Raw genomic sequence first — 22,406 nt, forward strand, 5'->3', positions numbered from 1 at the left:
AATTCCATTTTAAATCATTTTTTTAAAGAATTTGATAACAAACCTAGCTCATTTCCTCATGAGATGGAAATGGTCTCTGTCTCTCCTCCTACCCCCAGAACCATCTTTCAGCCTCTTCAGATGCTCTCTAGCTGAGATGAAAAGTGGCTGGCTCCCTAATAAACTCCCTAATAGACTCCCTAATAGATAAGCACCACTTCCAAGCCAACGGTGGAAGATTCTACCCCTTTTGACGGGAGACACATTTGCCATGGGGTGAATGGACGGCACTCAAACAATACTTTGAATCAAAATACGGGATTTCATGCCTTTCTAATGGTTCAGCCTCAGTTAACACTGATGGGCTCTTTTGGACGTCTTGTATAGCAAGTGGTTTCATAGATTTTTCCCGTGAGAAATGTATATAACAAATGGAGCCCTTCTGGGTATTGCTCAGGTGCAGAAGCTCAAATCTTTTTCCTTCTCCCCATCTCCATGCCCCTGGCCTCAGCAGCCATCTCCTCCTACCCCGGCTCTGGGCTCATCCATGAGAGCCAGCTGCCTGACCTTGCCGAATCTCTGCTCTTGCCTTTCTGATGACCTTCACACTGCAGCCAGTGGCGTCTTCCAAAGCCTATCCCTGGTTATGACAACCCCTGGGTTGACACCTTTTAGTAGCTTCCCCATCTTCCTCTATGACAACCAGACTGTCCCCTTGGCCTTGAAGTCCTACCTATTGTGGCACCTGTCAAATTACAGGCAATTCCCCACCTCCAGGTAAAACTTGGCATCAGCCAGAAATGTCCTTCCCTTCCCCATCCCCTGGGTCATGCTTCCTCAACCTTCGCATCTTGGTTGACATGGCCCTTCTTCCATGAAGCCTTCCATGATTCCTTAGACTAGATTAAGCCCTTAGCCTGTCCTTCGGTGCACTCGGCACAGATTTTAATTCAGTCTGTGATTCTTAGAATTATGTCAGTCTCCACCCTCTAGCCCCGTGTGGGTTCTCTTGTCTGTTTTTATTCTCTGTGGCAGCCATGGGGCCTGGCACTGGGAAGGTGCTTTGTTAACACGCACAGAATGGAAGGATATGTTTGGACCAAAGTGCTGACGACACGTAGGAGACTTTCTGGAGGCCCATCCTGGCCTCCCCAGAGCTGACTTTCGGGGTGTAAACAGCATAAACGTCACATGCATTGTCTCCCACAAGAGATAGTGTAGGACGCAATTTCCTTAGATGTGGCCAGCAAAGGTTTGAGCCACAGATATTTTGTCCTGTCTGAACAACAGAGAGAGAAAAGACAAGGGACCAATTCCAAAATTAAATCAGCCACTAGTCTGCCTGTCAACCAGCTTATACTGATTGTTGAGAGATTAAATTTGAGAAAGAAAGATGCTAGCCAAAAAGTGGTTCTTATTTTATATATAATTTTAAATTTAGTGAAATTCACTGTGTGCTGACTTGGGGGGAAAGTGGGGTGAGTCAGCACATTTCTCCTTGTTTCCCAGCCTGATTCAATAGAAACAAAACCCCCAAAGCTGCATCCTTGTCTCTCCACCCACCCTCCCCACCCCTACCCCTACGAAAGACAATAGGAGGCTATGAGTTCCCTGAGAGGGTTTCTGCTGGAAGGACAGGCTGTCGAGGCCTGCGGGTTTTCTTTAAGCAAATGCAACAGTTCACTCATCAGAACTGTACTCCAAGGAGTGGGGGAAGGTGGGTGTTGGACAAAGGGAAAAGTCATTGTTTGTGTAATTATAAAAGCAACATACGCTTATTGTTTCTGGAGGTTTGGACATGCCATTTCACCCAGCCTCCAGCTGTTTCTTCTATTGTATACAGATTCAAAGAGTCCAGTGCAGATCAAAATACACTATGAATTTGTGTGTGTGTGTGTGTGTGCATGTGTGCGTGTGTGCATGTGTGTGTGTGAGTGTGTGTGTGAGTGTGTGTATGTGTGTGAGTGTGTGTGTGTATGCTCAGTCGTGTTAGACTCTGCGACCCCATGGACTGTAGCTCATCAGGCACCTCTGTCCATGGGGATTCTCTAGGCAAGGATACTGGAGTGGGTTGCCATTTCCTCCTCCAGGGGATCTTCCTGACGCAGCAATTGCATCCGCACCTCTTGCGTTGGAAGGTGGATTCTTACCACTTGTGTGCCACGCTATGAGGTTACCTACCTCTGAAAGAGTGGTTTCTGGTACATTCCATCAAAGGACACAACTTAGGTCAGGGCATAAGTGAGCCTTCCTTCTATCTCTAAGCCTCATCTCCATAGGGTAGCTTATTCTTGCTAGCCAAGCCTGGGGGGGACCCATCTTCGGGAGGCTGGGGCCACAGAAGACCATTGTTTGGAATATTCCTCAGAGGGACGGGCCAGGCTTACCCACCCTTGGCTGAGGGAAGACAGTAAGGCTGGCCTCCTGGCCATTCCAAAGCAGGGACCCCACTCCCACCCCAGTCAGCAGGGACCAGAGGTTGCCAGGGCCTGCCCACTCCTGCCCTCCTTGCCCTGAGAAGATGCTTCCACGGGGAGAAATGAGGGATTAGATGCAGAGGGGAGGTGTTTGCCTGTCTGCACAGTTACCTCGTGAAAAGATGAGGAGGAGGAGAAAGGAAATCCCTCTCTACACACATTACACACACTCATAACAAATAGAAAACTACAGAGTCTCCACCAGACAGAGACAACCACGATCAACATTCCAGCACCTTGGGTCCAGGGTGCTTTCTGAGATGCCTGGATTTACAGTCATCAGCAAGCCAAGTTCCATACACCCCGGCAGTGGATGGACCCTTGTTTATCAAGTCCCCTATTTCTTCTCTCTTATCACATTTCTTCCCAAAAAGAGATGAAAAAAAAACAAAAATGCCTGAGACTAGGGAGCTGGAGATACAAAACAAGAAACTATGAAAATTACCTTCGAAGCATATCTTATAGCCGGAGGATGGTCTGCATTCGACCAGCACTTCCACCATCACCTACCAGCGAGATTTGGAGGACTCTAGCCTATTGTCAAGTATTTCTAGAATCTCTTTTTTTCTGCTTTTAATTGGAACAACAATTTATTCTGTAAGAAAAGCCGTCACGTTAACTCTAAAAGCATATTTTAAATGACATTGTCTTAGGAGACAAAAAGAGAGAGAGAGAGAAAGAAAGTCAGGTGAATGCATGCCTGTGCATGCTCCATTGCTCAGCTCTTTGTGACCTCATGGACCGTACGCACAGTGGTCCTCTGTCCCTGGGATTTTCCAGGCAAGAATACCAGCATGGGTTGCTACTTGCCCCTCCCAAGGGAAGTCAGTGCACCAGCAATTACTTGTATCTGAGATGGGCCCTCCTCTTTTGTGGTCCCCACCCTTGTCTTGGATTTCAGGCTCATACACCTGTCTCCCCACTGAACACCTTCACTTGACTGTCCCACCACAAACTCAACAGGGACAAACCTGTGTTCACTGTGCCCTCTGCCTTCTAAAACCAACAGCTGCTCCTTCAGGATGCCACTGAGAAGCCACTTACCCGTCTTAAGCAGGAGGGATTTTAGTTTTCCTTAGTTTCTTTAGAGGTTTCTTTAGTTTTCTTTCCACCCCCTTGTGTTTTCACTCTGGAATTTTTATTGGGCCTAGGTTCTGTTCTCTTTAAAATATTTCAGACTTTTCTCCAACTTTTCTATCATCTCGCATTCCTGAAGGTGCTAATTCTCTCCTTTTCCTTGTCACTTATGCTGGATTTTGCTAATTATGTGTTCCGTCATTTTGACTTTGGGTTATCTTTAATAATATTCTTCTTCCTTTTTGTTTTTGACATGGGAACCTTATGTAATCTGGCTGTATAAATATCCCTTGGTTCAGTTCAGTCACTCAGTTGTGTCCAATTTTTTACGACCTCATGGACTGCAGCACTCCAGGCCTCCCTGTCCTTCACCATCTCCTGGAGTCTGCTCAAACTCATGTCCATTGAGTTGGTGATGCCATCCAACCATCCCATCCTCTGTCGTCCCCTTCTCCTCCCACCTTCAATGTTTCCCAGCATCAGGGTCTTTTCCAATGAGTCAGTTCTTTGCATCAGGTGGCCAAAGTATTGGAATTTTGACTTTAGTATCAGTCCTTCCAATGAATATTCAGGACTGATTTCCTTGAGGATTGACTGGTTGGATCTCCTTGCAGCCCAAGGGACTCTCAAGAGTCTTCCCCAACACTACAGTTCAAAAGCATCAATTCTTTGGGGCTGCTGTCTATGGGGTCGCACAGAGTTGGACACGACTGAAGCAACATAGCAGCAGCAGCAGCAGCAGCAGCAGCTTTCTTTATAGTCCAACTCTCACATCCATACATGACTACTGGAAAAACCCATAGCTTTGACTAGACGCACCTTTGTCGGCAAAGTAATGTCTCTGCTTTTTAATATGCTGTCTAGGTTGGTCACAGAAATATCCCTGCTGCTGCTGCAGCTGCTAAGTCACTTCAGTTGTGTCTGACTCTGTGCGACCCCATGGACTGCAGCCTACCAGGCTTCTCCGTCCATGGGATTCTCCAGGCAAGAACGCTGGAGTGGGTTGCCATTTCCCTCTCCAATGCATGAAAGTGGAAAGTGAAAGTGAAGTTGCTCAGTGGTGTCTGACTCTTAGCGACCCCATGGACTGCAGCCTACCAGGCTCCTCCATCCATGGGTTTTTCTGGGCAACAGTACTGGAGTAGGGTGCCATTGCCTTCTCCAAAATATCTCTAGAGAACTATTTTCAGTTGGCTTTAGCTTGGCCCCAGGGGATCCAGCACAGCTGACTTGGGACCACTTTTGAGGTCAGTACACTGAATGGGAGTCCCATCCCTATGCTGGTTTTAGAATTTGGGCACCAGTCCACCCTGTTTCAAATGTACAGTTTATGAGACCAGCTGGGCTTTCACTTTCTCTATTTTTTATGAAATTGTTGTTCACTCCAGGACACCTGGAGACAATTCTCTCTGTTTCCCCTTCTCTGGACTGGGGTTTTCCTTGTCCTTTTTTTTTTTCACAGAGGAAGCACTGCTCTGGGGGCCTAACTTTTGTGGGATTCTCAATGCTTCTCTGATGGCTCAGTGGCTAAAGAATCCACTTGCAATGCAGGAGACAGAGGACACGCGGGTTCGATCCCTGGGCTGGGAAGATTCCCTGGAGGAGGAAATGGCAACTCCCTCCAGTATTCTTGCCTGGAAAAGAGCCATGGACAGAGGACCCTGGTGGGCTACAGTCCATGGGGTCACAAAGAGTCGGACACGACTGAGGGACTGACACTTTCACTTTCAATTTCAGATGCCCACCTCTCTTCTCCCAACCCCCAAGCACTGAAGCATTGGGTATCCTCTCTAAGTCCTGAATAGCCCATTGGGGTCCTATGACCTCAGTTCACCAGCTCAGTACTCTGAGCTTACATCCCTGCTTTGTTTCTTTTTTATTCCTTTTATTTTATTTTTTTTAACTTTTTATTTTTCACTCGAGTATAGCTGATTAACAATGTTGTGATAGTTTCAGATGGACTGCAAAGGGATTTAACCATACATACACCTGTATCCAATTTCCCCCAGATTCCCCTCATTCCCAGAGATTTATCTGACTCTCTCAAGCTTGCTCAGGCATGAATAAAAATTCTTATATGCCTTTTTTTTAACCCAAGGTTTTCAGGTGCTTTCTTTGGGCCTCAGTTCACTCTGTATACTCCTGGAAATCTGAAGGTAACGGGTTGGAAGTACCAAACACGTGATAAAGAAAAGTGTTGGCATAATGCAGAGAAGGGAGAATTTGCTGCCTACGATGGAAAGCCTTTCAGTGCGTGTGTGTGTATGTGTGTTAGTCACTCAGTTGTATCTGATTCTGTGACCCTATGGACTGTAGCCCACCAGGTTCCTCTGTCCATGGAATTCTCCAGGCAAGAATACTGGAGCCAGTTGCCATGTCCTCCTCCAGGGGGTCGTCTTGATCCAGGGATAGACCCAAGTCTCCTGCATTGCAGGCAGATTCTTTACCATCTGAGCCACCAGTTCAGTTCAGTTCAGTTGCTCAGTCATGTCCGACTCTTTGTGACCCCATGAACTGCAGCATGCCAGGCCTCCCTGTCCATCACCAACTCCCAGAGTTCACCCAAACCCATGTCCATCGAGTTGGTGATCCCATCCAACCATCTCATCCTCTCTTGTCCCCTTCTCCTCCTGCCCTCAATCTTTCCCAGCATCAGGGTCTTTTCAAATAAGTCAGCTCTTCACATCTTTGGAAGTGCCAAACACGTGATAAAGAAAAGTGTTGGCATAATGCAGGTGGCCAAAGTATTGGAGTTTCAGCTTCAACACCAGTCCTTCCAATGAACACCCAGGACTGAGCCACCAAGGGAGCCCTAAAATTATTCTTTTTAAAACAAACACCCATAGCTCTTTAAAACACGTAACCATCAGTCTTCAGAGGCAACAACTCTCTTTAATGCCCACATTCACACCTGGGGCTGAGCACAATAGACGTTTGTTACAGGAATAAACAAAATTAACACCCTAAGTTACACAGAAAACTTCAGATATCAGAAAAGCCAAGCGCCGATAAATGTCACATACCAGTAACAACCAAGATACAGGATCATAGCAATACGGCGGCTACATTTATGACAGGTTAAGCAGAGTCAGTTTTCCTTTGAATTTCTTTAAGGGTCTTACAAGTTTAACGCTGCCAAGTTCAGCCTGGGGATGACAGCTTTCTGAATCAACTCTCATTTGGGGTCGGTTTCCCGGAAGGATTTGCCTGGCTTAGCATCCCATCGTTTTTAGCAGGTGGATTCAATGTCAGCCTGCAATAAAGCTGTACCTTCAAGGACTGCCCTGGCACATACCTGGCCAAAGTCAAGTTTTTCTGGAGTTACAATGGAATGGCCAAACAGTAAGCGATGCCCAAGCTCTTCCGGGGTCTAACGGAAGGATCTGGGCAGGTGAATTTGCTGAGGATAAAACAGCTACGGAGTTTAAGCACAGATCTGATTGCATAGTATCCTGGTGTCCACGCAGGACTTACTGTGTAATTTCGGATGAGAGAGATGTCCGTGCCATCCTGTAGATAGTGGGTTTCCGTGAAACTGCTGGCGATGAGACCTCTGTGGAAAAATAAAAACCACATAAACCTGAGTGTAGATTCGTGTTGACATGTTGCTCGTATCTAGGCTGGACGGCAGCAAGGGTCCAACTCCCTCCTCACTGTACAGATGACCCCATGAGGCTCCCTTGGGCCTTCAACCTATTCAGGTTATCCAGAGGAGAGCCAGGAGACTCAGCATGTGCTCTGAACTGCAGCCCCTATGGTACACGTGGTGCCCTCCTCCCCCTCCCATCTCAGTCCTCCAACTCAGGCAGGTGTGTGTACACACGTGCTCATGTGCACAAGTACACACACATGCAACACTTGTATGAACAGCACATGTAGATTTTTTGTGTGATGAACATTCTTAGGATTTACTCTCTTAATAACTTACACATATAACATACAGCAGTATTCATTATAGTTGGCAGAAACTCAGAAGAGGCCCACCCTTCTGAAGTCACATGGCCTCGCTATCTAGAATCAGCAGCTAAGCTCCCCATCGGGAAACATCATTTTGGATCCACAATACTGGCCCGCTAATTCTCCCACAGGTGAGGGAGCCAGCTGTCAATATTAAAATGTCAAAGAAGTGTTTCATACAATGATGAAATGTTAGAAAGAGTGCTGTAGGCAGGGGGGGAAATGACCTTGGTCATACTGAAATACTGAATTTCTAAGATGAATTGGTTAGAGGAGCAAAAACCTCTAACTAAAATGGCCTGCGATCTACTAGACCTTCACTGAAGGCAGCAAAGCCTGAGTTTGCTTAGGTTTTAAACTATTCTGTGCTTTCTTCTGTCATACGTGCATTCTGTCCTTCTCAACATCGCCGCCACAAGTACTTCCTGTGTGCCTACTGCGTGCTGGGTACACTGCCCAGGGAGGTGACAGAGCACAGTACTGGGCGGGGAGGGCTGTCACAGAGGCAGGAACAGAGTCTTCCTGGCTGAACAGACGCACAGCAGGTGGAGCGCAGGGAAAAGGGAAGGCTTTACAGAGAGCAGAGGAGGAGTCTGCGGGCAAAACTGGGCTGGGAGGAGAAGGGGGTTCCAGGCAGAGGAGAGCAAGGCCAGGAGACCCGAGGGTCTGGAATCTGGGTAGTCAGGTTGGTGGGAGGCAGGGAAAAGCTCTAAACACCTCTGCATTTTATCAGTCTGGGCACTAATGAGTTGTTGTGAGGTTGTTATGTCATGTCCAACTCTAATTGCAGTTGGTGATGGACAGGGAAGCCTACAGTCCATGGGGTTGCAAAAAGTCAGACACGACTGAGTGACTGAACTGAACTGATGCTTCCCTGTCCTTCACTGTCTCCCGAAGTTTGCTCAAACTCATGTCCATTGAGTCAGTGATGCCATCCAACCATCTCATCCTCTGTCACCCCCTTCTCCTTTTGCTTTCTCATAAATGGCACCCTACTCCAGTACTCTTGCCTGGAAAATCCCATGGACAGAGGAGCCTGTTAGGCTGCAGTCCATGCTAAGGGTCGGACACGACTGAGCAACTTCACTTTCACTTTTCACTTTCATGCATTGGAGAAGGAAATGGCAACCCACTCCCATGTTCTTGCCTGGAGAATCCCAGGGATGGGGAAGCCTGGTGGGCTGCCGTCTATGGGGTCACACAGAGTCAGACACGACTGAAGTGACTTAGCAGCAGCAGCAAGTGGAGAGTGTTTTAAACACTGGACTCTGCAGGAGGTGACAACACAGTGACGATGCTGTCCAACCCTCCTGTCCAGGGAATGCATGTCACACTGCTCAGTTCTTCTGGGGTCACTCCACCCCCAGCCCCACGATGAACCTGGGACCCAAGAGAACCCATCTCTAGTCTTGCCTGCAGCCTGCCTGGAGCTGGGGAATCTGGAGAAGCAGACTTTCCTTTTTGCTCTCAGAGCTTCACACAAATGCACTCAAGGCTTCCTCCAGCTTGCGCCCTGGGTGCAGGAGGACACGGCCCCGGGAACACCCAGCCGTCACCAGCTGTGACATGGGACAAAAAGGGTAGTCTTTCTTCCAAGTGCCTCGGGGGTCCAGTTGGGCTCTACTTCTCCTCAATCAACCCCTGTCTTTTGCTTCAGCTGGTTCCGGTTGGGCTTTACAACCAAAGTCCTGATCAATATTGTTGTTGTTTAGTAGCTAACTCATATCTGACTCTTCTGTGACCCCATGGACTGTAGCCCATGAGGCTCCTCTGTTCACAGGATTCTCCAGGCAAGAATATGGGGTGGGTTGCCATTTCCTTCTCCAGGCAATCTTCCTGACCCAGAGATTGAACTCGTGTCTCCTGCATTGGCAGGCAAATTCTTTACCGCCGAGCCAGCAGGGAAGCCTGCCCTGATCAATATGGGAGAAATCAAAACTGCAGTGCTGCAAATGTAACAGATGAGAGATAGGGTCCCCTTACAAAGTCAGATCTCTTCAGACTCTCTCCAGCCAAGTCCAGAATTGAGAATCCTCTCCCACTTTTATGCGGGTTTCAATCTCTTTGGGACATGTCTGGTTTAAATCAGCCGGACCTTCACAGCGGGTCAGAGATGTGCTCTACTTAACGGTAAGCCTTTGAGAAGAATGTGCTAGGAATAGAAAACGCCGACCATTTCTCACACTCACTGACAAAGCTCGTGCACGCTCCACACCATTACTCGTCCCTCTGCTCAGGAGATCAGCCTCGGTGGAGGAGCCTAACCTCCCTTCTGGCTTCTGATCTCAAACCTGCATCTTCTCAGCATCGTCCTCTGAGCTGTCACAGGATCCCCGGGGTGGGCTTGCTGCCTGCAGCCCTGCCTGGAGGGTCACAGGCAGAGGAAGGAGAGGGGTGGGGGAGGTGATGGAAGTCTGGAGAAGGAGCTGGTGGTCTTTCTTCATGTGGCCAGAGTTCCAGGGATGGGCGGGAGGTTGGTGACCTTGATGGGGTAGCTGGGGGTTGGGGGGGGTGCGTGGGCTGAGGGGACGGCGACAGGGGAGGTCACAGAAACTTTCCTGAGGGTAGTTCTAAAGGGAAGCAGAGAGAGGACGGATGATCTAAAGGGACAGGATGCAGAAACGTGGGCAGAGAGGGGCAGGTGGTCGGTGCCTAGAGCACAAGTGTCAGCAAGGACAGAGCCTTCGCCTGTGCGAGATGGGACCTGTAACAGCCTAGAGGTGTTGGTGATGGAGGGGGCTTGGTCAGCTTCAAGATGGCAGAGGAAGGAGAAAAAGAAAAATTTAATATACTGGAAACTACATTATTATGACTTATATGCTTTACTATTCAATAATAATTTTTCAGTATGCATCTCTCATTCATAATTGAGTAATTCTGTCTCTAACAATGCTGGATGGTCTCTTTTTGGACAAGGGCTTCCCAGGTGGCTTAGTGGTAAAGAATCCACCTGTGACGTAGGAAACGCAGGTTCGATCCCTGGGTCTGGAAGATCCCCTGGAGAAAGAAATGGCAAGCCACTCCAGTATTCTTGCCTGGGAAATCCCATGGACAGAGGAGCCTGGAGTTGCAAAGAGTCAGACATGACTGAGCAGCTAAAGCACCACCACCACCTTTTGGACAAATCAAGGTGTATGAATACCTAATGCTAAGAACTCCTGGAGAAGGCAATGGCAGCAAGTGTTCTTGCTTGAAATATCTCATGGATGGAGGAGCCTGGTAGGCTACAGTCCATGGGGCTGCAAAGAGTCGGACATGACGGAGCGACTTCACTTTCTAATGCTAAGAAGAGTACAGAGAGGAGGAATTTGTAGAGCAAAGAGAGCATTTCAAGGCTTTCCAACTGAAAGATGGATGTCCAAGGAGATCATTCCCTTCATGGGTGAGAAATACAGAAAATCTGTCTAGAAAACTGGGGATTGGAGAAAATGAGTTTCGGGTCAACGACAGTCAGCAAACTGGTGGATAAGAAGAATACGGGGGTTTAACAACAGTAAAGTCAATAAAGAGGTTTTAAAATGTGACTTAGTCCCCTAATACAAAGATGCATGAGTATTTCTGCCTAAAGACTCACTATTTTTCATTATATCCAAATGCCACTTAAACAGAAACACAAGAACCGTCACATTTTGAGTGTAGTGGGTTCCTAAGTCCTCTCCTGTGTCCCTTGTATTGACAGAGGGGGAAGTGGGGACGGTCTGAGCATGTCCCCCTATAGCTAAGACACTGAGGGACATACGCCTTTTTGAGTAGAGTCTGAAAGGGGAACCTGGGCTTGCAGCTCAGACACACCGACGCCGCTGTGAATATCGCGTCCTCACTGGTGCGGCGCAGGGAGAATAGAGGCTCGGACTCTCCTGCAGCAACCCGGGCGTGGAGAGCTCAGAAAACCCAGAGCTTTCTCCAGCCTCAGTTTCCCATAAGGGACAAGGGCATGAGACGGGAGAGAAGCCAGATGGACTGGGCTCCGAGGCTGAGGCTCATCCTCTGGGCCCAGGAACTGGGGGTCCGTGGCCCACACACCATGTATCAGAACCCACCCTTCTCTGCTCTGATATTGTCTCAGTGCCAGACGGTCCAGCCCCCAGTCCCAGGTTGTGAAGTGCCCAGGGCAGTGACACGGTCCTGGTCCCTCGTGGGGGGGGGTCCCACCACTGCCCTATGGGGACCCCTTGAGTGGCTCCCCACCCGCTTGGGATGCAATCCCAAAGCTTTCCATGGCCTCCCAGCCACTCACAACCTCATCTTCCCAGTGCATCATGCCTGTCTTCCCTGTGGCTCATTCTCCCCCAGCCAGCATGCCTTCTGCCTTTTTCTAGAACATTCCATAACCTCTCCCACTTAGGGCCCTTGCGTTTTCTCTGCCATGCACCTGGAACATTCTCCACCTGGCTCTTTATGGGGCTGGCTGCTTTCTGTCCTATAGGTATGAGTTTAACCATCTTCGCAGATGGCCCTTTCCAGACCATCTTATCTAGAGTAGGCTCCACCATCCATATTCCCCACATCACAGAACTCCTTCACTTTCCTATCTTGTTGATTCATCTGTTTATTTATTTGGCTATATTCCCTCAAGAATTTAAGCCACCAGAAGGCTCTTTGCTCTCTGTGGCTCCACCCCCAGCCCAGGCACTGTGCTAAGCCCTTTATGTGAACCAGTGAAGTTGCTCAGTCGTGTCTGACTCTTTGCAATCCCATGGACTGTAGCCTACCAGACTCCTCCATCCATGGGATTTTCCAGGCAAGAGTACTGGAGTGGGTTGCCATTTCCTTCTTTAGGGAATCTTCCCAACCTAGGGACCTAGGGACCTTGAGACCTAGGGATCGAACCTAGGTCTCCTGCATTACAGGCAGACACTTTGCCATCTGAACCACCAGGGAAACCCCTAGGTACTGGTTTTATCGCAATGTAAACGAGGATGCCAAGAGACAGGGAGATTAGCTGACCTGCCCAAGGCCACACTGCACAGGGCAGCATCCAGATGCTTTTGCTTCAGAACCTGCTCTCTTAACCTCTGTGTGGCACTGCCTTTCCCAGCTGGTCAAGAGATAATTGCCGAGTACCTGTTGTACTTGCTGTGCCAAGTGTCGGCTGAATACACACTGAGCAGAATAACAGATGGATGGAAGCGGGGACAGATGCGTGGATGACTGGATCTGAGGGGAATGCTGAAGGCACATTCTCTTTCTGTCTAAGGTCATCCCTTCCCAGGTGGCCCCTAGTGGTAAAGAATCTGCCTACTAATGCAGGAGACATAAGAGATGTGGGTTCGATTCCTGGGTTGTGAAGATCCCCTGGAAGAGGGCATGGCAACCCACTCCAGTATTCTTGCCTGGAAAATTCCCTGGAGAGGAGCCTGGTGGGCTATAGTACATGTGGCTGCCAAGAGCCAGACACGACAGAAGCGACTGAGAACAGACACCCTCTCCTAACCCCAGTAACACCTGACTCTCATCCCTCTTAGGTACCATGACCCACAGAGGAGCTATGGAAACAACTGGGAAGTCACTCAGGTGAAGCTTTCTGAGACGCATGTTTAATTTAAAAGGGGCTGGAAGTCCAATGTCCCTGGAGAAAGCCAAGAGGAGTGGATGGACAATGGCCCTGTTGGAAATGTGACTGCAATGCACCCGTTTCCCTTAGATTTCCCCAAGGAGAAAATCCAATTAGATGGATTCTGGATGTCAGCAAATGGAGACCGAAGGTGAACGCATAATTTCATGAGAACATTCTTTTTCTCTGCTTATTAGATTAGCTGATCTAATGAGGCATTTGGTTCCTCTCTACACCGGAAAATAAAATGCCAGGAATTGATTTTGCTGTTTTCCATTTGTTTTGTTGTTACAAGTGGCACCTCAATATTCTCTCATTTAACCAACATTTATTGTGCTGGACATTGGGCATATGACCCCAAGAGCTCACCATTGGGTGGAGGACAGACCCAAAGAGAGGTCAGAGTCCCGTGATAGAGATACACCCAAAGCATTGTGGGAATTCAAGGAAAGGCTTCCAACCCAGGGCGAGGTGGTACCCAAGTGAGTCGTGGGAGATGGGGAAGAAGGAGTCAGGTTGAGAGGGGTTAGTGAGGTGGAGAGGATGAAAAGAGAATATTCGCGATAAAGTCACTGCACCCTCAAAGGCAGGGAGGCCTGGAGGGTAGAAAACCAGCATGCCAGTGGGGGCTGGGCGCAGGGGGTGAGACTCCATGGAATCCCTAGTTGTTGAGGTGCAGAGTGTGAGGTAAGGAGATGTGCTGTTGTTCAGATCAGCAGGTTGGGAACAAGTGTCACCGACCCCGTGCCATGCAATGCATGCATGCGTGCAAAGTCACTTCAGTCATGTCTGACTCTTTGCATCCCCGTGGACTATAGCCCACCAGGCTCCTCGGTCCATGGGATTCTCCAGGCAGGAATACTGGAGTGAGTTGCCATGCCCTCCTCCAGGGGATCTTCCCGAGCTAGGGATCGAACCTGCATCTCTTATGTCTCCTGCATTGGCAGGCGGGTTCTTTACCACTAGCGCCAACTGGGAAGCCCCCTACTATGCACTAAGGAGCCATTAAATGTGGCAGAGATCTGAGCAGATACAAGCTTTGGAGCTAAAGGCCACTCTGATAGTCATTTAAGTAAAACTCTGAGAGGGAAGAGACCACCAGGCACAGGAAGGTTAATTAAGAGGCTGGCGGGAATCTCTGAACAAAGAGGGGCCAGACCAGGACAGGAGCCTTTGGGGTGGGAAATTCAGGAGACAGACAGAATTAGGAACCTCAGTTGTCAGCTGAAACGGGTGAGTCCCAAGGGAGGAAAAGGAGAGGATGAATTCAGCATTGAGCCTGTGTTGAGTGCAAGGGGCCTGAGGTCACTCTCCTGTATCTTCCAGTTAGCAGCTGACTCTGAGAAGCTCAGGTGCAGGAAGTGGCTTGGAGTGAAGATGGAGAGGCAGACCCTCAGGTAGCACACGCTTGCTTTCTATGAGGACAAGTAAAATCTCGCCCTTTCCAGCTGAGTATGGTGTTTTCTGATGTCAGAGTCTTTGGTGGTGTATAGGGCTGAAAAACGATCATTTAGTATTTACAGTAAAACGTTATGATGGAGATACATACATTATGATTTTATACATACCTCCTTTTAAAATTTGTTGCATTTCTGAAATGATTTCTGTATTGAAATAAAAACCATTACTCCCAAATTGCTTTTTTGGGGAATCAATATTGAAATGATCCTACTCTAAATTGACCATTATATAATTTAGTTACATTTTTTAAATGAGATGGATTTCACCAAAATGACATAGTTTATTCCCCAAAGCACAGGAAAGCAGGAAGAAACACCTGCTCACTTTTCCCTCTGTGACGGGGGCTCTTTCTGTAGCACCCCTCTTTGGAGTGAGCTAACCCCTCCCTTGCGTCCTGCCAACATTCTGCTGCAGGATTTTCCCTCTTCTATTCTGTTTCCTGTTGACTTGTCTTCTCCCACATTGAGTTAAGGGACAAAAGCTACATTCCTAAGCCTGGCATAATGCCTTGTTGTTTTCATTTAGTTGCTTTTTAGTTGTTGTTTAGCTGTTGTTGTTGTTGTTTAGTTGTTTAAGTCGTGTCCAATTCTTTTGTGACCCCATGGACTGTAACCCGCCAGGCTTCTCTGTCCATGAGATTTCCCAGGCAAGAATACTGGAGTGAGTTGCCATTTCCTCCTCCAGGGGGATTTTCCCAACCCAGGGATTGAACCCATGTCTCCTGCATTGGCAGGTGGGTTCTTTACCACTGAACCACCAGGGAAGTCCAATATAATGCAAAAGCTTAATCAATAAATCTCTCTCTTTAGTTGCTAAGTCATGTCTGACTCTTGGGACCCCATGGACTGTAGCCTGCCAGGCTCCTCTGTCCATGGGATTCTCCAGAATCCCAGAATCTTTAAGAATACGGAAGTGGGTTTAGAGGGTACAAACAGAATCACTATCACAGAAAATTTGCGAAGAGCTGACTCACTGGAAAAGACCCTGATGCTGGGAATGATTGGGGGCAGGAGGAGAAGGGGACGACAGAGGATGAGAGGGCTGGATGGCATCACCGACTCGATGGACGTGAGTTTGGGTGAACTCCGGGAGTTGGTGACGGACAGGGAGGCCTGGCGTGCTGCGGTTCATGGGGTCGCAAAGAGTCGGATACGGCTGAACGACTGTACTGAATTGATCACAGAAAAGCAACCCTGTTTGGACAGAATGTAGTCAAACTAATTGGATCAATAAAAGAATAAAAGAAATGTCTTTCTTTTCTTGATTCAAAATTGTTATCACTGATCATGCAGGGGGCATGCAGGGTGGGAACGATCACATTCCCTTCCTTGTTATTTCAATAGTTCCAAACACTGTCAGTCCGTCAAGACCCACCCTGACAACTTGACATCAACGTTAGAACCGCTTACATGACAGAAACAGGGAAAGGAGAGCTTAGAGATTGGCATCAATTACTCTGAATACGAAAATCTCATTGATGACATGTCATCTTTTTCCTGTTACTTCTTTGAAGATGATGCGAATGGTTTGTGGGTTTAATTATTCTATGCAGCATATTCAAGCCAAAGCATTATAAGACAGCGCTTGTTTGTCAACGAACACCAGAAGGCACTTCAGTCACTTTCTGCAAGGAAGTCACACTAACGCTGGAGGCTTCAGTGAGCTTCCTAGTGAAACCCATTTGGTATTCAAAGGCTCCAGTCCAGTTTTCTCCTGAAGATTTACTCCACCGCAAGTTATTATTCCACAAATTACAAAATCATTCATATATAAATTTGGGTAATGGTTTTCTTTTATGAGAATTTGGAAATACAGCTCCAAAGACTTTCACATGGCTTGGAGCGTTAACAAAATGCATCGTACAATAAAAATCATAATTAAAATTCATGATCAGGGTTTTCTGAGTTACTAAAAAGAATATCTTTTATTGAAAAGTTACCTATTCCTCAACCAGAGCTAAAGTAAATACAGAGAAAAGATTGAGGAAAAAAGCCAGAATGTATCCAGATAGGATTCTGGATTCTTCTACACCCTGGAAGAACTTGCTCTGGTTTTTAGTGAACAGTCTGTCTAGATGGGCTGGAATCATGGGGCTCAAGGCTGATGTCATTAGAGCTTATGGACGATTTTTAAAACAACTTAAAAAAAAATCCTTTGGCATGTGGGATCTTAGTTCCCCGAGTAGGGATTGAACCTGTGCCCCCTGCATTGGCAGCCTGAAGCCCTAACCACTGGACCACCAGGGAAGTCCCCTCTGGATGACTTTATGGCAAGATCAGACCACTGAACAATTCTCTATAAAGACAGCGCATTGAGGTAAGAAATAATAGGAGGAAACGGAAACTAAGAGAAAGAATCAGAGACTTGGTATTTACCACACCTGAGCTTTGCCTGAATTTCTTTCAGAACATAATCTTTGTACATATTTATGATTCTTGTTTTCCTTATGGGAAGAGTTACCATAAGCCATTAAATAACATATGCTCTGGCGTCTTGATTTGGGGCTGAAGCAAGGTACCGCCACCAACACTATCCATGTCCTGTTACCTTCATCAGCTGCGCATCTCCCTCCTAACCCTGCTGTCTGTTGGCTCACAGTGTATCGGGCGGCATGCCACCTGCTTGTCAAGTGTACTGTCTTACTTTTCTTGGCAGAGACCTGGTGGTATAGGGACCACTATCAACTGCCTAACAAGGAAGAGGAAAACACTCACAGAGCGTAAACAACTTGTCCAAAGCCACACAGCCACGCCTGTACAGACTGAACCTGACTCTGCTTGGCTCCAAAGCCACCCTCATCCTGACCACTGGCCAACACTGCCTTGCCAGGAAGACATGATTCTGACAGCCTGAAAAACAAGCAGCAGCAAATTATACTCCCTCTTTTTCTGAAATCATGTTTTCCACAGTGCTAAATGGGGCTTATCCTGTTTCACTTAGCACTCAATTCAATTTAGCTATAAACGTCAAATTATTTTTGGTTACAATTTTGGCATTTGGGATCCTAATGATTTAGAACTGTACATCTGTATGAACAGTGAAGCATTTATATAAGGTTTTCTTTTGTTATTTTTCATTTGCTAAGAGACTTAAAATGATCAAAACAATTTTTTCCCCTGGAATTAAAAAAGAAAAGTTTTCTCTCTCCAGCTCTCTCTCATTTAGTTTCACAAACGATAATAAATAAAACTGTTGATACAGCATTTTAGCAACTGTAGGGGACAATTAGACTTTCTGCAAAATAATTTCATAATATACTGCTTCTCATTTTAAGTCACAAGTACACAGAATTTTGGATCCAGTCCTGTGGCACTGATGCTGAAGTATTCATGTTGCCGTCTGTGATAGTTACTACTACTCAGAAGACCCTCTCCATTTATGAAGTGAACAAATCACATGTGCCATTGTGGACAGTTGTAGACTCAGTAGAAATCTCTTTAAGAACAGCAGGGCTGATTTGCCAACTGTGTTTTCCAGCTGGAATGTGAAAGCAGGTGAAAAACGGTGGGTTCCTGTCTTTACAGCTCCACAGCTGGCATTTTACATGGGCCTAAAGCTTTTAGGGCTGCGTTCCCCCTTTTAAACGACCACCTGCAGTTCAGAAGTCTCTGGACTGTGGGCTTACAACTGTTCTTTTTTTTTTTTTGGCTACACCATCTAGCTTGCGAGATATTAGTTCCCTGACCAAGGACGGAACCGGGGCCCGTGGGAGTCAAAGTGCTGAGCCCTAACTACTGGGCCAGCAGGGAATCCCCTGTTTTAGGCTGTTCTTGATGTGATAAGCCTGTCTGCATAGTATGAGATCTGTCGAGCTTAATTAACACGCTTTTTAGAAATACAGGGCTGTAAAACAGGAAAAGTTGAAAATTAAGTAAACTATTATTTTCACAGGTAAATAAAGCTCCACATCCACTTCTCTCAGAAAGGACTGTGAGAACAGATTCTATAGCTTCCATTTCACTCTTCAACATCACTGCCAACATAGGTAAAACAGCTGTTCTTTTTAAGCTTAAGAATTTGCATCTTCCTTTTGAAAAATACCAGTTGGCTGTAACAGCAGCAGCAGAAGCTTGTATTTGATTGAACGTTTATGAAGCAAAAGTCCTTTATAGGCATTGTTTTATTTAACTTTGACAACAGCTATAGTCAGGAGGTGCCTGTTTTGAGATGAGGAACCTAGGCTCAGAAAGGTTAAGTGACTTATCTATGGTGGCTCAGTTACTACCATGAAGGTAGTCCAACTTCGCCATCCAAGCCCTTCCCTACACTTAACACAATTTCTCCTTTCCCTTCACCTTCCATTTGCCCTTTCTGCTCATCTCCTGTTAAATGGACACTATATTTAATGTGCCAGTACTTGACTTTGAAAACAATTAGAGAGGAAGTATAGCTTGGATTGGGTGACTCTTTCCATTTCCCATTTATTGCCATGGCTTTGGAATGGGAAGGAGCACTTAGGAATGATCTGAATCAGGGTTCTGATCACCTCTAGTCTGAGGAACAATCATCGCCTAGGTGTGGTGACTTATGTGTACTGGTGTGGTGAAGGTTGACACTGTTCCATGGAGAGGTGGATGGAGATTTCAGTAGCACAGGTGAATGGAGAATCGAGCCCATTTATGTTGATTACTGGTGCTGTCACTTGAAAATAATCAAGTAGGTTTGACACCAGAAGCCAAGTCAACTTTACTCATTTCCTAACTGCCCCTCTTTCCTTAAATGAAGGTGGCATTTATGAGCTGCTACTCGCCAACTCCCATATGGTCTACAATGTGCAGAGACATTGTCACAACCAGTGGTTCTTAAACGTTTGCAAGAACAGTGTGAGGTTGGCATTCTGGCTACTTCATGGATGTAGAAACTGAGGTTCAGAGGTGTTAGGACATTTGTCCAGGGTCACAGAGGTACTAGTGGCAAGAGACTGAGGCTGTCAGATGCTAACATACCTTACACCCAGCCCGGGGCCACCACTTGTATGTGGACATAAAGGCTGCCCTCTCCGCCAGCAAAATTCTCGGTTGGTCATTTGAAGGAATGCTTTTACCCAATTGAATAACTGAATGGAGGGCACAAGGGGGCTGAAGCTGAAAGAAGAGTCCCCCACTGGGGTCAGTACTAAAGGGTTGGCGTGGGGTCTTCCTTAATCACTTTTGAGGCTCCGGCCTCTGGGCCAGTTCCTGCTCCCAAAAGGCTTTCAGTCAATATCTTAGGACAAACTTGGGCTGATGTATTTCCAAGTAATAAAAAAAATTGACGGTAGACAAATCTACCTTCAAAATACGTCTCTGACAGCAGGATAACCATAGTGGTTGAGAGCAAATCTGGCTCCACCATTTTCTTCTCTGGTGACCTTGGGCAAAAAGCTTGACCTGGTTGTACTGCCATTTCCTCATCTAAAAAGGGAAGAGGGACTCCCTGGGGCTCCAGTGGTTAAGACTCTGTGCTTCTACTGGAGGAGGGACAGGTTCGACCCCTGGTCGGGGAACTAAGATCTTGGATGCTGTGCAATGTGGCAAATAAATACATAAAACAAGGATAATAGGATCTTCTCGTAGGGTTTCTGTGAAGATAATATACATTAAACACTTATAAACATGTTCTCAAAGAACATGAGCAATTGTTTTTATTAAGTCTGTCGGTTTCCATCCACCTTACCTCCCATCCTCCTCATCCATCACCACCTCCCTCATCTGCCCTTCTGGGAAGGCCTGTATGCCAGCCTCCTGCTTTTGCTCCTACCCCGCTGCCGTCCAGTATTGGCCAAAGTGAGCCAGGGTGTCAGGTTTTTGAAAACAAAAAAATCAGACCACATCACCCTGTCACTTAAAACCACACACATGGCTTCTTCCAGAACCCAGAATCAATTTCAACTTCCATAGCATGGACTGGCCCCCACACCCCCTCACCCCTCCAGGTCCAGGTCACTTCACTTCTTTCCTTCTTACCTTAGTCTGGGACATTCTTCCCTCTTTCTCTGCTGGGCCAGCAACTAGTAGCCCTCACCCTAAGCGGCACTTTCTGGAGCAGGGTTCCCGGCCTGACCCTTCCTATATCTGGTCTCCTCTGTTCCCCACCCCACCCCCACCCCCAGGCAGGATCTCACTTTGATTCTGTGCTCATCACATTTATTGCTTATTTGCTCTGTGATCTGTTTGAGGCGTGTATCCCCCATTAGGGAAGGGGCCTCATCCATCTTGGCTCAGATGGTAAATAATCCTCCTGCAATGCAGGAGATCTGAGTTCGATCCTGGGGTCGGGAAGATTCCCTGGAGAAGGAAATGGCAACACAATCCAGTATTCTTGGCTGGAAAACTCCACGGAAAGAGGAGTCTGGTGAGCTACAGTCCATGGGGTCGCAAAGAGTCAGACACGACTGGGCGACTTATGCAACAACACTCAATCTGTCTGATCCCCTCTGTATCCTCAGCCCTAGATTTGAGCTTGGAACCCAGTTATTATTGTTCAGCTGCTCAGTTGTATCCGACTCTTTGTGACCCTGTGGCCTGCAGCACGCTAGGCTTCCCAGTAGGTGTTCAGTAAAGCACTTTTGGAAGGAATGTAAACATCTAGAATGAGAAAAATACATTGGAGGCACTCAGAAACAATATTGAGTTATTAATGAACTGCTGATCTTTGGGGGTATGAGAAAGTGTTTCTTCCTGCTTCAAAAACCAAGAACCAAAGACCACTACCACCACCACCCAAAACACACACACACACACACATACACAATCTCACTGATAAAAGATATTTTGACCCTTAAAAGTTCTGCCACCTAGCACAGATCTGGCCTTTGCTTCACACTGTGGAACAAAGAAAACACTTAATTTATTTTTTTCAAAGAGCATTTTCTTGATTTTCAGCTTAAAAAAAAGTCTAGTCAGATTATTCAGAACCATCAATGAAAACTCCCTTAAATCGATGGGCATACAACTTTAAACCCGAGAAGCAAGATGATCAGTCTGCCTGGACCCACAAATCAGCCAATACTTGAGGGGCTGCGGGAGTTACCTTGCTGGAAGTCCAGCCAGACTGCAGGTCTGATGACCTGGGAACCTGCTTACAGAAATCTGGATGCCGTTCAGCCTGTTTTCCTCACCCACATCGCTCAAGGAGGAACTTTATTAATTGGTGCTCTGGGGCAAAAGAGGGGATGTTCTTGGCCTAGGGATGTTCTGGCGGAAGCCAGCCCGCCAGCTCCCAGGCAGACCTGCCGAGCAGCCAGCTGGGCTCACTTCAACACTGACCTGCACTGAACCAAACTCACAGAGTGCGTGTTCTATCCAGTGTGTTCCTTCTGCTTGCTCAAAGAGAGCTCTGATCTGCAGATTTCCATGCCATCAGCACCAAGGGAGGGTTGCCAGGAGTGGCCTAGGGCAGGAAAAGGACCCTCACTTTCTGAGCTCTCCGAATCCGCCACGGAACTGTTCAGACCCTCTTGCTGATGCTTCTAAGTGATGTGGTTGGGTTTGGAAAAGGGTGTCTTTCTCCTTTCTTAAAAAAGGCCTCAGGGAGCGAACCCGGGTGTGTGGAGCCCTGGCCGCCAAGAGCACCCTCTTTCTTGCTGTGGGCCGGAAAGAGCCCCAGATTTATGCCAACAGAGTGGGCACGAATGTTCACGAAAGAGCTGTTTAAGAGATACAAATCCTTAGGACAATGAAGGGCCGTAAAACGCAAAATGGAAAACAAAATCATAAACCCCATCTGAATTCTAGTTGCTCCATTCTTTACAGGAAATATTCTTCTGTCTCCCTTTTTTTTTTTTTTAAAAAAAGGAAGAAGAAAGAAAGAAAAAGAAGCCACAATAAAAGTATTATAATACCCAATGTAAATATTTCTGTTTCCCAGTAACTATTCTAAATGCTTGGATGATTTACTACCTGATCAGCAGCTGGGCTTCT

At 47.0% G+C, this 22,406-nt stretch overlaps 1 protein-coding gene across 2 annotated transcripts in view; it reads right to left on the reverse strand.

Annotated features, from left to right (window-relative positions):
• The window catches only part of ADAM12 (ADAM metallopeptidase domain 12), a 394,287-nt gene that overhangs the window by 138,130 nt on the left and 233,751 nt on the right, over positions 1-22,406 (reverse strand). For both annotated transcript variants that reach the window (XM_086378404.1, XM_086378406.1), the window contains exon 4: positions 7,008-7,086. In XM_086378404.1, the coding sequence (XP_086234530.1) occupies positions 7,008-7,086 (79 nt within the window). The remainder of the gene's footprint in view (positions 1-7,007; positions 7,087-22,406) is intronic.

This window comes from Bos grunniens, chromosome 26, assembly GCF_055505025.1.
Source record: "Bos grunniens cultivar Pamir isolate PY7600 chromosome 26, Bosgru_T2T1.0, whole genome shotgun sequence".
In the NCBI taxonomy this organism is placed as follows: Eukaryota; Metazoa; Chordata; class Mammalia; order Artiodactyla; family Bovidae; genus Bos; species Bos grunniens.